Source organism: Aquarana catesbeiana, unplaced genomic scaffold (genome assembly GCF_042186555.1).
Source record: "Aquarana catesbeiana isolate 2022-GZ unplaced genomic scaffold, ASM4218655v1 unanchor226, whole genome shotgun sequence".
In the NCBI taxonomy this organism is placed as follows: domain Eukaryota; kingdom Metazoa; phylum Chordata; class Amphibia; order Anura; family Ranidae; genus Aquarana; species Aquarana catesbeiana.
Window position 1 is genome coordinate 1,673,312 of NW_027362653.1, and position 15,162 is coordinate 1,688,473.

The 15,162-nt window shown below is 45.1% G+C and overlaps 1 protein-coding gene and 1 pseudogene across 1 annotated transcript in view; one reads left to right on the top strand and one right to left on the bottom strand.

Annotated features, from left to right (window-relative positions):
* The window catches only part of LOC141121596 (uncharacterized), a 482,112-nt pseudogene that overhangs the window by 169,720 nt on the left and 297,230 nt on the right, over positions 1-15,162 (top strand).
* The window catches only part of LOC141121623 (uncharacterized), a 91,130-nt gene that overhangs the window by 29,995 nt on the left and 45,973 nt on the right, over positions 1-15,162 (bottom strand). The window contains 5 exon segments of the mRNA XM_073611273.1: positions 3,820-3,961; positions 4,079-4,219; positions 4,299-4,487; positions 4,585-4,682; positions 4,799-4,919. Of these exon segments, the coding sequence (XP_073467374.1) occupies positions 3,820-3,961; positions 4,079-4,219; positions 4,299-4,487; positions 4,585-4,682; positions 4,799-4,919 (691 nt within the window).

A 15,162-nucleotide genomic window follows, 5' to 3' on the forward strand; every position in this document is an offset into this window, starting at 1 on the left:
TTCTGTCAAGCTTCAATTACATAGTCTCATTCTTAAACCCCGTACACACGCCGAATGCGACATCGGCCGGTTAAAAAAAGAACAAAAAAAAAAAACCACACGGACATTCGGCCCATACGTGTGCCACCCTGTCCGACAGAAGCCAGGTTACGGAAAAATTCTGGAAAACCATCAGCCGACCGACTCCCGATCAGTGCTCATTGACAATGGCAGAGGGTGTTGATCGGTGTGTTCCGGCAGGGGGGGGGGGGGCGTCCCCCTGTCAGAACACAACAGCTCAGCCAGGGAGATCACTGTACTAACTTTGCATATTTAGTAAAGCTGCTCCAACCAAAGCTGAGTTTTTTTTTGTTCAACCCTCCAAGTTGAAAAAAAAAAGAAGAAAAAAAAAAAACGTATATTCTTCATACCTGTTAAAAATTGGTCCACACTAAAAGGGCAGATGCATTGTTGCAGCAGTTTTCCTCCTCTTCCAAAATGGAGTCTGTTCCTACTCCTGTGATAATTCTGGACCGCATTTTGGCCACTATTCGCACTAGTTTCACTACACCTTTGGGAGAGAGAATTCTGGTCTCTCTCAGATCTATTTTCCTCCTGAAAAACCTCATGATTACCGCTTTGCCCCCGAGAATCTCTGCACTGGTTTGCTCCAGACCTATTATTCTCCTGAAGCACATGGGCACCCAGAGAAAAATCAACTCTGTGTGCCCAGAATTAAAACACCCCGACACCTTCCAGTGGGCCTCCTACAACCCATACCCAGTGGCGAGAGGCCTTGGACCCACTTGTCTGTTCATTTTATTGTGGATTTACCCAACTCTCAGGGCAAGACAGTTATTCTTATGGCGGTTGACCGGTTTTTGAAAATGTCACATTGTATTCCGCTAAAGAAGTTTCCCATGTCCAAAGAACTGCCATCAATTTTTGCTCGGAAGGTCTTTCGGTTACATGGGTTACCTAACGTTATCAACTCAGACAGGGGTAGCCAGTTTGTGTCCAGGTTTTGACGAGCCTTTCGTGCACAGTTAGGAATTCAGCATATCCAATCGGGCCGCAGAATGGGCCAACCAAGCCTTGGAGCAGTTCCTATGTTGCTATATTTCTAGTCAGACCTGTTTCCTTAGGCAAGGTTTGCTCACAATAGTGCCATCAATGCCGCCTCCCGATTACCGCTGTTTATGGTGAACTACGGGTTAAATTCCTGCGTTAGTGGAACGGAGTTCCTGAAGATGTTCCTCTTCGGTGCAGGTCCAAGAATCCTTGCAAGACTCCAGAGAGAGGTACAGACTCCATGCTGACTGCTGACGCCTACCTGCGTCGTCCTACCAAATTGGGGAGAGGGTCTGGCTGTGTTCACATAGCCTCCGACTCCGTGTACCCTCACTAAAACTGGCATACTCCGTAAGGTTAACCCAGTGGCCTACGCTTTAGATCTGCCTTCCAACATGCGTTTTTCCAAAAGAGGCCATATTTCCTTAATAAAACCTTTGGTGTGCAACTGCTATACCACCTCGGTACCACGTCCTCGCCCAGCTCAGGTTCACATTCATGAGGCATACGAGATACAATCTATCATTGATTCCTGTAGGTTTCTTGGACGCATACAATATCTTGTTCACTGGAGGGTTTGCAGTACTGAGGAACGCTCTTGGGCCTCATTCTCGGAAATACATGCTCCTGCCCCCCTCCGTGCTTTCCATATACATTTTCCCCTCAGGCATGGTGCCCCCCCCCCCCCCCCCCCCCGAAGGAGAGGGGTAGTTGAGGAGGGGTAATGTCAGGGCTGGGCTCCTGCTATTTATGAGCAGCGTTTTTCTTTCAGTGCACAGAAGCTGCTCAGCTATCGGTTAGTCCAGCCTACAGCCAGCCCCTTTTGGCTATTTAAACAACTTTGCTCATTTCCTCCCAGCCCTTGCTTGGTCTATGATCTCTAATGTGTTCCTGTGTATGACTTGACCTGGCTGACTTCTTTTCCAATGCCTGTTCCTGTTTTTGCTCCTTACTATGCTGACTTCTGGCTTTCTGACCCCGGCTCGTCTACGTTCCTGAACTGTTATTTTTTGCCATTTCATTAAAGGTGTGATTTTAACTGCATTTCTTGTCTCCGCCTGGTTCCTGACAAAGATAGAGTGTGGAGCTTATGACTACGTAACATGCAATATAAATAATAGAGTGTAGAAGTCAGAACTCATAATATTGGTATTCAGTAATCAGTGGCATGTTAAAGTGTCATTAAACCCAGACTATGAAAAACTCTCATTACATGTTATATGACAGATTGTTCATACTCACAAACTGAGTCATTCGTATGACTGGGCTATAAATATTCCTGGCTATGCTCTCTTTTTGGAGAGACAGGGTAAAAAGGAAAGGTGGTGGTGTCTATGTGAGAATTGATCTCAAAGCGAGTGTGAAAGAGGAGATGAAGTGTGTGATGAGACTGAAGCATTATGGGTGGAACTGTACATGGGTGTGCATACTACAAAGGTTATCATTGGAGTTTGTTAGACCTCCCAGTGTTAAATGAGGAGGTGGAAACAGCTCCTGGCACAGACAGAAAGGGCTGCAAGGGCTGGGACAATGACAATACCTGGGGAATTGAGGGGAATATGATCACCATGTACAAAATACATAAGGGGGATACGATCACCACATGAACGGGACTGACTATTCAGCCTGCAAAGAACTGTTATTAGACCGCTTCAATACAGCACTTATCTGCACAGTGATAACCCTGTTCCAACAACAACTGCCTGTGTAGTGAAATCATCCTCCTAGAAACCGGACCTGGATGTCCACTGAATGAGGGGCGATTTGAATGGATGGGTAGAGGTTGAGGAAAGTGGCTACAGCGGTGGATGTGGTGAGAGTACTTTTGAGCCAGTATTATAATCAGCTGCGTTGCCTTGCTCCTGTGGTTCCTCCCCATTTTCTCTCTCCCCGGTTCTGCCATGGAGACATATATACATTGCTTGCTTGAAGAAATGACTCTGTGCTAGACTGTTCTTTGCATATTCCTGTATCAACAGTTTACTCTCCTAATCTCAGCTGATTAACTAGACCAGCCATTAATCTATACTGAAGGGACGCTATCTTTTATTATTTTGCTTTGGACTGCATTTCAACTTACCCCGTATATGAATAGATGGCGGTCAGTTGTTGATTCCCTGGCTCAAAACACCGCAGACACCCAATAATGCCATCTGATTATTTTATATTCAATTTGTAATCAGAAGTTACGTTTTTTAATGTGACAACGTTGTCTTTTTTTAAATATATCTGTGAGGTAGACACCAGGTTTCCTCTGTCCGATTAAATTACCGTTGTGTGTTTTTTGTAAGTAATAAACTATATAATCAATCTTAGTGCCCTAATTGTCCCTCTTGGGAGAACTTTCTTCTTTCCCTTTATTTTGTACTCAGTGACTTGGGTCTGAGACTATACAGACATATTCCTCCACCCGGCACAGCCAGCAAATAACAGAGCAAGTGACCCTGGGAGAATTGTTCTGCCAGAGATCTTACTAGATCCAGGGTACACGCACCCGGTGCCTAGGTTGAACTGCACCTATGGTGAAAATCAACAATTTGCTGACAGCTGAACCCCAGAATCTCCATAAATCCAGTCTAAATAAATAAATTGTGTCTGCAGCACAGAGAAGGAAGATTATCCAAGAGAAATACAGTAATACAGGACTGGGAACACAGCTCAGTAAAGTGACCAGAGGATTACAGGCTGATATCACCCATTCCCCGCCCTACTCTGGACCAATCAGTGAGCAGTATGGGTGGAGGAATGTATTTAGTGTTAATGACCCACCTGTGCTGATCTCTGTAGGAGTGTCCTCCTCTATAAATGCCCCCGTTATTCCATCCTCCTCCATAGACTGCTGATCATCCCTCACATACATCTCTTCTTCTTCTGATTTAACCTCAACTTTTATATCGATCAGATCTTCACCCTAAACCAAGAAAAGGATAGAAAATATTACCTTTAATAGAAATGCTTTAATATTCTGACATCATATAAAAAAAATCCACATATCATCTCCATATTCTAGATACTTCATTCCACCAACCTTGTAATAGTGAGGGATGGTGTTAGGTGGCTCCATCATATCATTGTGTCCTTCTGAAAACTCCTCCATCACTCCATACGCCTCATCCTCCTCTTTATACTCTTCTTTAACAACAATATTATAATCTCCGAGATTTCCACTCTGAAAGTTATTAAAAACATTCATTATAACAAACATGTTGTATATGAATCAGAACTACCAATAATTGTCAGTCATCTACCTGATGGGAATACAGAGGACGGGGACATCTCTCTGGTGGGTTTCTGTAGATGGATGACTCCACCATGGTGTCCTGGTGCAGACCTTTGTGTCTTTTTAGAAACTCTGACTTCTCCATCACCCCATCCTCATCATCCTCCTCTTTTATCTCTTCTTTAACCTCAACTTTAGAATCTCTCAGGTCTCCACTCTGAATATATAATAAAAATGACTATTAAAAATCAATTGTAACAATGTAGATAATGTACAGATCCTAATGATACTATCAGTGATTGTTCCTCATCTACCTGATGATGGTGAGGGATGGTGTGATCTTCCTGTGTGGAATCCCGGGAATACAGGGGACGGGGACATCTCTCTGGTGGGTTCCCATTACTGGATCCATCTGTAGGAAACACACACACTGACTGAATACATTGTTTCTATGTGTTTATCAGATGATGGGGGATCTAGGTGGATCCTCCGTACTGCTCTCTCCTTTACAATAAAGTCTCCTCTTACCCGGTGATGTGAGGGGCGGCTGATTGTCCATCATGATGTCCTTGTAGAGATCTTTATGTCCTTCTAAATACTCCCACTCCTCCATGGAGAAATAGACAGTGAAAGGTCTCCTTGTAGACAGGTAACTTTGGGAAATGAAAGTAAGAATTATTTGGATGGTATTGGTCACACAATAATTGGATGTGAGGGTGGTAATAAGAGGGTTGCTTTACATTTAGTAACCACTAACCCCTATGGGAAAACAGAAATTCAGATCAGAAATTCCCTTTACTCCGTTGGGTCTGTTGTGTTTCTGAACTGGTTTTGCTTTGTTTTCAAACTCCGGAAAAGGAATGATAAGTACAACCCTTCTTCCGTATTCTTGTTTGCTCTGAGGCAGTGCTTTTAGGTCAATGTAGGGTCATCACGATGTCCAGGAAGGGGAACTTGCTGACTTTTGGCCGGAGTTGCCGGCTAATAAGGATAATTGCCAGAACTCCGGATACAAGGCTCCAATCTCTGGCAGCCTCCTGACTGACAGGAGTGATGTCACTGTCACTCTCTGCAGTAAGAGAAGGGATTGGATTGGATAGGAGGATGGTGCTGGTGGAGTTGAGAGTGGTGGGGGAGGAATCTGTTCTTTCCCCTCCAATAACAGCCAATGTGGATAGGACAGCAGGAGGGAGGGGGTTGTTCTCTTGGTTGGCAAGTATACTGTAGTAACCAGGACATTGTACAGCGTGCCAGTGGGTTACTGGTGTTCTAAATTTCAGCACTGGGCACTGCCAGAGGCTTGTGTCATGGGAAGGTTTTGGACTGCCTCCCCAGATGCACAGCACTGATCCCTGGCCACCTATTAGGCAATACTGCACAAACGGAACGAGTCCCGACCAAGGGGTGAAGGACTGCCCCTCTTCACTCCACTTGGTATCTTGGAAATTGTATTTGACCAGAGAGATGGTAAGAAGGTGAAGGTTGCCTTTCTTTCATAGCAGGAGTTCTGTAAGAATGCCTGAACAGTAAGCTTAGGTGGGAGGACCATCATAGACTAAGACAACCCCCCCACCCCACCCTTCCTACCTTAGAGTCCCCGTGAGCCCTACAACCTCCTCATCCTTCAGAGCTCTGCTGCCCGCCAACCCTATCAAGGACCCAGAGTCTTTCAGCTACACTCCCCTCTCAGAACTGTTCATCCCCCTCAGAGCCCTTTAACCCCACTACCCCCTCAGGGGCCCCCCAGAGTATTTCAGCCCCAGCACCCCACAAAGGCCCCTCAGCTCCACTACTTCCCTCAGGTCCTTCAGTATTTTCCTCCCTCTGACACCAATGATGGAACATATGGCAGGCTGGGGAATGTTTTCTTCCTCCTGACCAGCAAAGTAAGGGGCTCTATGCTCCATACTCCTGACTCCTGCACTCCATCATTGTATTGGCTGCATATTGTAATGATTGCCCATTTGCTGCCTGTGTACTGTAATAATTGCCCTTTGTAGGCCATGTATGGTCAGGATGGTCATTGTCTTGTCTATTTATTGTCAGTGTAGCACCCTGGAGTTTAGGTAGGGATGCTCCTCACACATTTATTTGCCAGGAGTAGTTACCCTGGTTGACTGTTAGGGATCTATTGATTCCTCCCTAAGTTTTGCCTGGTTGCACTTGTCTCTACTACCACTAGGTGGCCGGGTATTTGGTGGTGCTAGATATGAGAAGGGAAAGGCAAGGTCACATTATGGGTATATGGGGTATCGCAGCCAATGGGCAAGGGTTTCTTTGAATCCCCTGGCCTGCTGGGAGTGCCTATATATTAGGGTGGAGTCAGGTGATCGGTGTTCTGTGCTGTCTGGACGGACGTGTGTTGCCCCAGGCTGCTAGGCCTATCCCGGGGGCATCTGGCTGCTAGGCTGTCTGAGGGCCTATCCAGAAGCAAGAGAGCAGCGCAGGGTTAGGATTGCGGCTTGCAGTCCAACCAGAAGTGACGGTTCTCCCGGCCGGAGAACCTGTCATGGTCAAGGGAAGCTGTCGCCACTAAGGGACCATCTGCCTTATTACCAGGGACCACAGTGTCAGCTATCTCTGGCCCGGGAGGTTCTCATTAGACTGAAGGAGGGCGGAGACCTTGCTACATCAGAGCTGTTTGTTTAGAGGACCATATAACTAGAATTTATCTCCAAAATGAAGAGAATGTTCCGGCCCCGTAACTGGGGAAATGTTCTGCCCCTGAAGGGGTTATTCTACATTTCCACACTATATATGTGTGTATCATCATCTGCTGGAGATAAAAGACATCACAGTGACTATGGAGGAAGAGGACGGACATGACGGGGGGGGTTACTGGGTGTAAATAGAAAATAAGATCTTATTACCTCCTCTACTGCCAGGTCCAGCAACTTCCTCCCGACTCACCTCTCACCCAGAACTTCCTATTTATGCCTGACATCACTTCCTGTCTGGACCTGATATCACTCACTTCCTTTCGTCCATAGAGACTTTCTGTCTTCCTGTGTAGACATGAGATCACCACCTTGTGGAACTCAGAGGAACTGCAGCTTATAAAAACCTCTCGTAGTGTGAACACGGCCTTGTGCTGTGTGTCTATGTACTGTATATCCTTATAGATGGAGTCATCTCCACTCCCACCAAGGGGGATAGAAATATATTACTGCCTAGTTCAGCCTTTCTCAGCCAGGGTTCCTCCAAAGGTTTCTAGGAGTTTCTTGAGCAATGAACAATTTTTGTCTCTCAGTGACAACTGACAGCAATGATCTGTAAGGGGGCAGTCTTCCCACTGATGACTTTGGTTACCAAAGGGGTCCTTCCCCCATTTGGTCACCAATATAAGAGACCAATACACCCACCACTGATAGAAGAGGGTCCTTCTCTCATTGGTCGCCAATATAAGAGACCACTACACTGACTACTAATAGAAGGGGGTCCTTCTCCCACTGGTCACCAATGTAAGAGATCACTACACTGTCCACTGATATAAGGGGGTCATTCTCCCATTAGTCACCAATGTAAGGGATCACTACACTGACCACTGGCATAAGGGGGTCCTTCTCCCATTGGTCACCAATATAGGGGACCACTACACTGACCACTGATATAAGGGGGTCCTTCTCTCATTGGTCGCCAATATAAGAGACCACTACACTGACCACTAATAGAAGGGGGTCCTTCTCCCATTGGCCACTAATGTAAGAGATCACTACACTGACCACAGATATAAGGGGGTCCTTCTCCCATTGTTCACCAATGTAAGGTACCACTACACTGACCACTGATATAAGGGGGTCTTTATCCCATTGGTCACCAATATAAGGGACCACTACATTGACCACTGGCATAAGGGGGTCCTTCTGCCATTGGTCACGAATATAGGGGACCACTACACTGACCACTGGCATAAGGGGGTCCTTCTGCCATTGGTCACGAATATAGGGGACCATTACACTGACCACTGATATAAGGGGGTCCTTCTCCCATTGGTCACCACTATAAGGGACCACTACACTGACCACTGATATAAGGGAGTCTTTATCCCATTGGTCACCAATATAAGGGACCACTACACTGACCACTGGCATAAGGGGGTCCTTCTGCCATTGGTCACGAATATAGGGGACCACTACACTGACCACTGATATAAGGGGGTCCTTCTCCCATTGGTCACCACTATAAGGGACCACTACACTGACCACTGATATAAGGGGGTCTTTATCTCATTGGTCACCAATGTAAGGGACCACTACACTGACCACGGAGCTCGCCCCATCCCCAGACAGCAATGTACGGTGAAGAACATGTCCATATGAGCCGCACATCTCTGCAAACCCCAGGTAAGAGTAACAGTCTCAGCCCGGGGTCCAGCCAGGCTACGTCCCCAACGCATTTCACTCCGCATGGCCTGGCTGGACCCTGGACTGAGACTGTTACACTTTCTAACCTGGGGTTTGCAAAGATATGCGGCTCATATGGACATTTTATTCCAACAACATCACACAGTGCATACACAACCAGAGCTTTAAAAAAGGCCAAATAGAAAATGGTAATGACCACAATAACATAAAAGTAGAATAACCTTATCCTGTGACAATTGTGGCCAGGTGTAGCTAGATGTGACTGTAGTCAGTCATGTGCAAGGAGACCGGTGTGAGTGGTGTGTGTCACCTTTGTGTTCATCCTCATTCAGTCCTCTATATCCTCTAAGGGGTTTATATCTCAGTAGTATATGGCCTGCTGGCTACTGCAAAATGAATAGAAGAGACTTTTCCAAACTGAGCCGCGGACTATTCAGTCCCCTCCCAATGCCCGGGATCTGGGCCATTACATCACTTCCTGTCTATAGAGAGGGAACTGTTTTTCCTATCAGAGAGCAGAGGATCTTGGAACCTGTAGTCCTGCTGCCAACCCTCTCTGTATTCTAGAGCCCCTTCTGAACTTTGAGTCCCAAAAGAGCTGAATCATCAAGAGATTATGGGGAAGCCTGTATATAGGACTGGATCTGGTAGGATCACTCTCTTGGCCCGGAGACATCAGAGAGGACGGTGGGATGCTGCTGTTTTGCACATACACTCAATGGCCCAGCCTGTGCTAGCGGCAGCCCACGCACGCATCGGCGCAGCTTCACTGTTGATCACTACACTGAGTGTTCACTGCATCACTATTCCTCCCATTAAACACCCCCAATGTCAATATATATATATATATATATATATCTAGATATATATATATATATATCTAGATATATATCTATATATATATCTAGATATATATATATCTAGATATATATATCTAGATATATATATAGATATATATATCTAGATATATATATCTAGATATATATATCTAGATATATATATCTAGATATATATATCTATCTATCTATATATATATATATATATATATATAGATAGATCTATATATATATATATATATATATATATATATATATATCTACATATATCTATATATCTATATATATAGATATATGTATGTATATATATATATATATAGATATATATATATAGATATCTTTATTTATTTACTCTATTGTCAAAAATATTGGGACGTCTGCCTTTACATGCACATGAACTTTAATGGCATCCCAGTCTTAGTCCGTAGGGTTCAATATTAAGTTGGCCCACCCTTTGCAGCTATAACAGCTGGGAAGGCTGTCCACAAGGTTTATGAGTGTGTCTATGGGAGTGTTTGACCATTCTTCCAGAAGCCCATTTGTGAGGTCAGGCACTGATGTTGGATGAGAAGGCCTGGCTCGCAGTCTCTGCTCTAATTCATTCCAAAGGTGTTCTATCGGGTTGGGGTCAGGACTCTGTGCAGGCCAGTCAAGTTGCTCCACCCCAAACTCGCTCATCCATATCCTTATGGACCTTGCTTTGTGCACTGGTGTGCAGTCATTTAGGAACAAGAAGGGGCCATCACTAAACTGTTCCCACAAAGTTGGGAGCAAGAAATTTTCCAAAATGTCTTGGTATGCTGACGCCTTAAGAGTTCCCTTCACTGGAACTAAGAGACCAAGCCCAACCTCTGAAAAACAACCCCACACCATAATCACCCCTCCACCAAACAACCCCACACCATAATCCCTCCTCCACCAAATGGTTTGGAACTCTTATGCCGCGTACACACGACCTGGCTTTACGGCATACTTGGTCCGGCGGACTGAAGTCCGTCGGACAATTTGATCGTGTGTGGGCTCCAGCGGACTTTTTTTCCCCAAAAGTTCAATGGACCTAGAAATGAAACGTTTCAAATCTTTCCGACGGACTTGAGTCCGGTCGAAAAGTCCGCTCGTCTGTACGCTAGTCTGATGAACAAAAACCGATGCTAGGGCAGCTATTGGCTACTGGCTATCAACTTCCTTGTTTTGAGTCCGGTCGTACGTCATCACGTACGAATCCGTCGGACTTTGGTTGATCGTGTGTAGGCAAGTCCGTTCATTTGGAAAGTCCGATGAAAAGTCTGCCGTAAAGTCCGCTCGTGTGTACGTGGCATTAGCCCCACCCTTCCAACTGTTCTGTGACATGCCTACCATAACTCCATCAGTATCACCAGCAAAGCAGCTTCATTATTATCCCATTAAAGAAGAAGAGAATTGTGCGCTGCATTTTTTGACATTTCATAATTTGCCGCCTCACGAATGTTAATTCTCCATTACAAACGCTAGTTTACAAGACCGACCCGCTTCCGGCTCGTTCCTTGCTCCCGATCATGCGTGTTTGTACTTTTGTGTGACGGACTTGTGCACAGACGATACGAAAATCTGACAACAGACCGTTGTCCGCCGAAAATTTACTAGCCTACCATCCAACATTTGTTGGCCGAAAGTTGGACAACAATTCTCTGAAGGAGCGTACTAACGTTCGGACAACAGTCTGTCATCACACAATCCCCTGCCAACAATCCGATCGTGTGTACGAGGCTTAAGGGCCCGTACACACAGTCAGAAAATCTGAAGTTAAATTTCATCCGATGAACGATCTGCCGATTTTCTGATCATTGGTATGCTGCTTTTGACAGCCGATTATGAACTTTCGGCAGACAAAAACTGAATGTGCAGGCTCCAAAATTTTTGTCTGATGTGACCACAACATCCGATTTTCTTTTCATTAGTACGGTTTTCTGCCCAAAAAAAATTTGAAGCGCAAGACTAGGCATCCTCAGAAATGAAAGAACACATACAAAACAATTCAACACATTACATCACTTCTGACGTTGAATTCTGTCATCCGAAAATTTTCTGATGGTGAGTACCCTCTTCACTTTCGATTTGAGACTAGCATCCAACAAAAAACTGACGAAAATTCATCCAATAATCTGACCGGCTTTATGACACAACCACACACCTTGCTTTTGCTCTGATTCACCTGCAGCAAAACATACACTGACTCACTGTGCCTTCTTGGCCAAAAATGACAGAGCATGTACAAGCTTGCCCAAGCCCGGAAGGCTTTGGAACTGCGTATGCACAGTTCCTATGGCGGCCCACAGCCATATTTTTTTACAGGCGGCTGCTATCTGTAATGAACATTTACGTGCAGTCTGTAAAGGGGTTGCAATTTACAGACAGTTGATAACACTGACCCCAAGGCCATATTCACATTATGGTGTCCATTTATGAAGCAGTGAAAAAAATTTCACTGCTCCATTCTCCGGCATTCTCAGAGGAGATCGTTCTCCTCTGGATGCCAGTTTATGAAGCTTGGTTAGATACCACTGACGGGTTAGCCCCCCCATATCAAAATTTGTGAAAAAATCTTATGCAGTTTGTTAGATCTTTTTGATAAGGGGGGGCAGCCCCCCTCATTAATCACTTAATAAGTCTCTAATTATGTGAGATCTAACGTTAAAACCACTTGATCTTACCGCATCTAACAAATTGCTTCCAAAATAGTTAACTGTTTGGTCAATATTTTGATAAGGGGGGGCTGATGATGGGTTAGCCCCCCCAGCAAATAACTGTTAATATTGCTTCTTCTGTGTGAGATCTAACGCAAACAACTGTTGATCTAACCTGATCTAACAAAGATCTAACAAACTGCATAAGATTTTTTCAAAAATTTTGATATGGGGGGGCTAACCCGGCAGAGGTTTTGTAGATCGCTTCTCCTTTGGAGGAGTGAAGTCAGACATCCCAACCTACAAAAACTCATTTCAGGAAGGTGGGCGTGGCCTAAATCGTGCTACATATTGAGCGTGGCCTAAAGAGGGTGTGGTTTTATAGAGTCTGAGATGACTTACATAGTGCAGGATGTAGTAATGGTAAATAGGGAATGTACAGTGTGGAGTGTATGGCGGTGGGTATAATGTGCATGTGAGCGTTGGGTTGCCACATCATCCCTTTAATCCAGGACACATATTAATTACGCAGGTTCTGAGGCTGATTTAATGCAGATAAGGCACCAAGTAAGTTTAATTACCACCTTAATCAGCCACAGAACCTGTGCAATTAGTGTGTGTCCTGGATTAAAGGGATGATGTGGTAACCCTTATTGTGAGGAGTGCGGAGTGTACGGCGGTGAGTGGTATGTGCATGTGAGGAGTGCGAAGTGTATGGCGGTGGGTATAATGTGGGTATATATATATATATACATAAACCTACCTCCCAACTGTCCCTGATTTGGAGGGACTGTCCCGGATTTGGAGCACTGTCCCTCTGTCCCTCATTCCTCCTCATTTGTCCCTCATTTTGGTCTGATCCATATAGTTGTATATAAAATGCACTTTTTATCTTTCAAAAAGTGTTTCCCAGCGCTAAACCTTTCATCCAATTCCTAAATTGCTTTTTTGTACATGTTAAAAGCCAATATAAAGTAAAATAAAGAATAGTAGCGGTAAAAAAAAAGCACTTGTGGATTTAATTAACCTTTTTTGGGGTTATTTCTCCTTTAAGGGGGTGTGGCAGGGGGCGTGTCCTATGCCTACGTACATTTGCTAGTAGGTGGCCCTCATTCCCGTCTCAAAATGTTGGGAGGTAGGCATAAATATGACAGGGGGACATGGTTACTATCTTGGGGGTGGGGGGTCTGATCAAGGTAGAAGGAAGTTAATAATCTTCCTCCTTCCCCCTCAGATCCCCCGGGATTCTCTCTTCACTCCCCGATTCTCCACCTCTGAGAGGGTGAATTCTGGCACAGATCGCCAGTGAAGCGCTGAGATCGCAGCTTCATAAACTGGCTGTTTCTGTGTTAGTCAATGAGGATTCTCGGTGTGCGGAGATCATCGGCGGGAGAACATGTTCAAACTCGTTCCCCCCTCCCCAATTATCTATGTTTCATGAACCGTTTATGGGCTGTGATCAGTGGCGATCCTCGGGATCACCGCTGTCAGTGTTGCCAACCTACCAGATTGAAATTTACTGACACGACACCCAAAATTTCCTGGCACTGCCAAGTCTTTACTGGCATTTCCAAAAGTTTACAAAATTACAGTTTTTAGTGCAAATCTCCGTATTTAGGCTACAAACAAGTACAATATGCAATTAGCAATGTGATTTAAGGTAGATATTAGGGCAAAAAACATATTCCTATTTTATTTACAATATAGTAAGTAAGCAGCTCAGGGACAGGACTCAGGAGGGTGAGAAATTAGAATGGGCGGCACACACTCATAAAACTGACTCTCACAGTGACACTGACAGCAGTGTGTAGCAGCACAGATCACCGTCATGACACGTCCCCTCCAGAGTCCCAGTGACGTCTCACTCCATGCCAGGTGGTCCCTTCAGTCCACTCCAGTCCAAAAACACTTACAGTCCCGCTCCCGGTTGGCCATGCGCCCGTCCCGCAGAGCCGCACACAAGGTCTCAGCAGCTCCACTCCACTAACTTGCACCATGACATTACACAACACTTTCTTGCTCATTGTTGATGTGTTTTCTTTTGAGTGATTCAGCATATGTCTTTTAAATTAGATTATTTGTGCACTATGATTGGTTTTAATCACAGGTTATCTCATTTCAGATAGTGAGATTTTTTTCTCTTATCTGTTGCGTCTTTGAACCTTGGTCGTGTCCTGAAGAAGCCTAATGGCGAAACGGGTAGATGCACAAGGGCTCACAGTACAATATTATTATGCATATGTACGATGGTTTTTATCTTTATTGTTTTGTGTATATTTTGTAAAAAAAAATGTTTTCAATGTAGCACTAACTCACGGTGGAGCTGCTGATTTGTTGCGGGCTGTTTCCGTTACCCTGTATACCTGTGATGTCACCAACACCAGGTCTAGGGTCCCGTTGAGCTTACTATCAGACAATGTAGGCACCAGTCACTTGAATATTTTTTCCAATGCTTTAATGGGATATAACTGGAAGAAGTAGCAGGAAAGAGGTAAAAGAAGAGTTGCAGGGAAGTTCAAATACCTTTTCTTGGTGTAACACTGAATAATTGGAATTTTAGGGATGAATATATTTTCCTTTCAAAGTTAAATCTTTGCCCGCCCGGATAGGTCTCTCTCACCAACCTAGCAGCCGGTACGCAGCATGAACAAAAAGTCTCTGCCACAGACTGGAGTGAAACAAAACCCGTACGATCCTCTGCCACAGGATGTAGTGGTTTTCGATGAATAGCAAACACAGTACCAGAACCTTTAAGCCGACCCGGCAGTACTTGTGCGGTAGGGTAGTTTAGGATACGTCCTCCAATCGAGTCACCAGGCCCTTCTCAAGACCAGCCTTGCATGGTCCCTTCCAAGATGGGTCCTCCCCTGGATCTTCCCGATTGTCCGGCTTCCTCCCGCAGGACAGACAGCACAGGACCACCCCGACGATAGCAGGCCCCAGACAGGCTTCTGGGTTCACCTGCACGGCAGCAGCTCCGTAACCCTCCAGGCCGGAGGGCTACGAGATAGCACTCACTGACAGATACC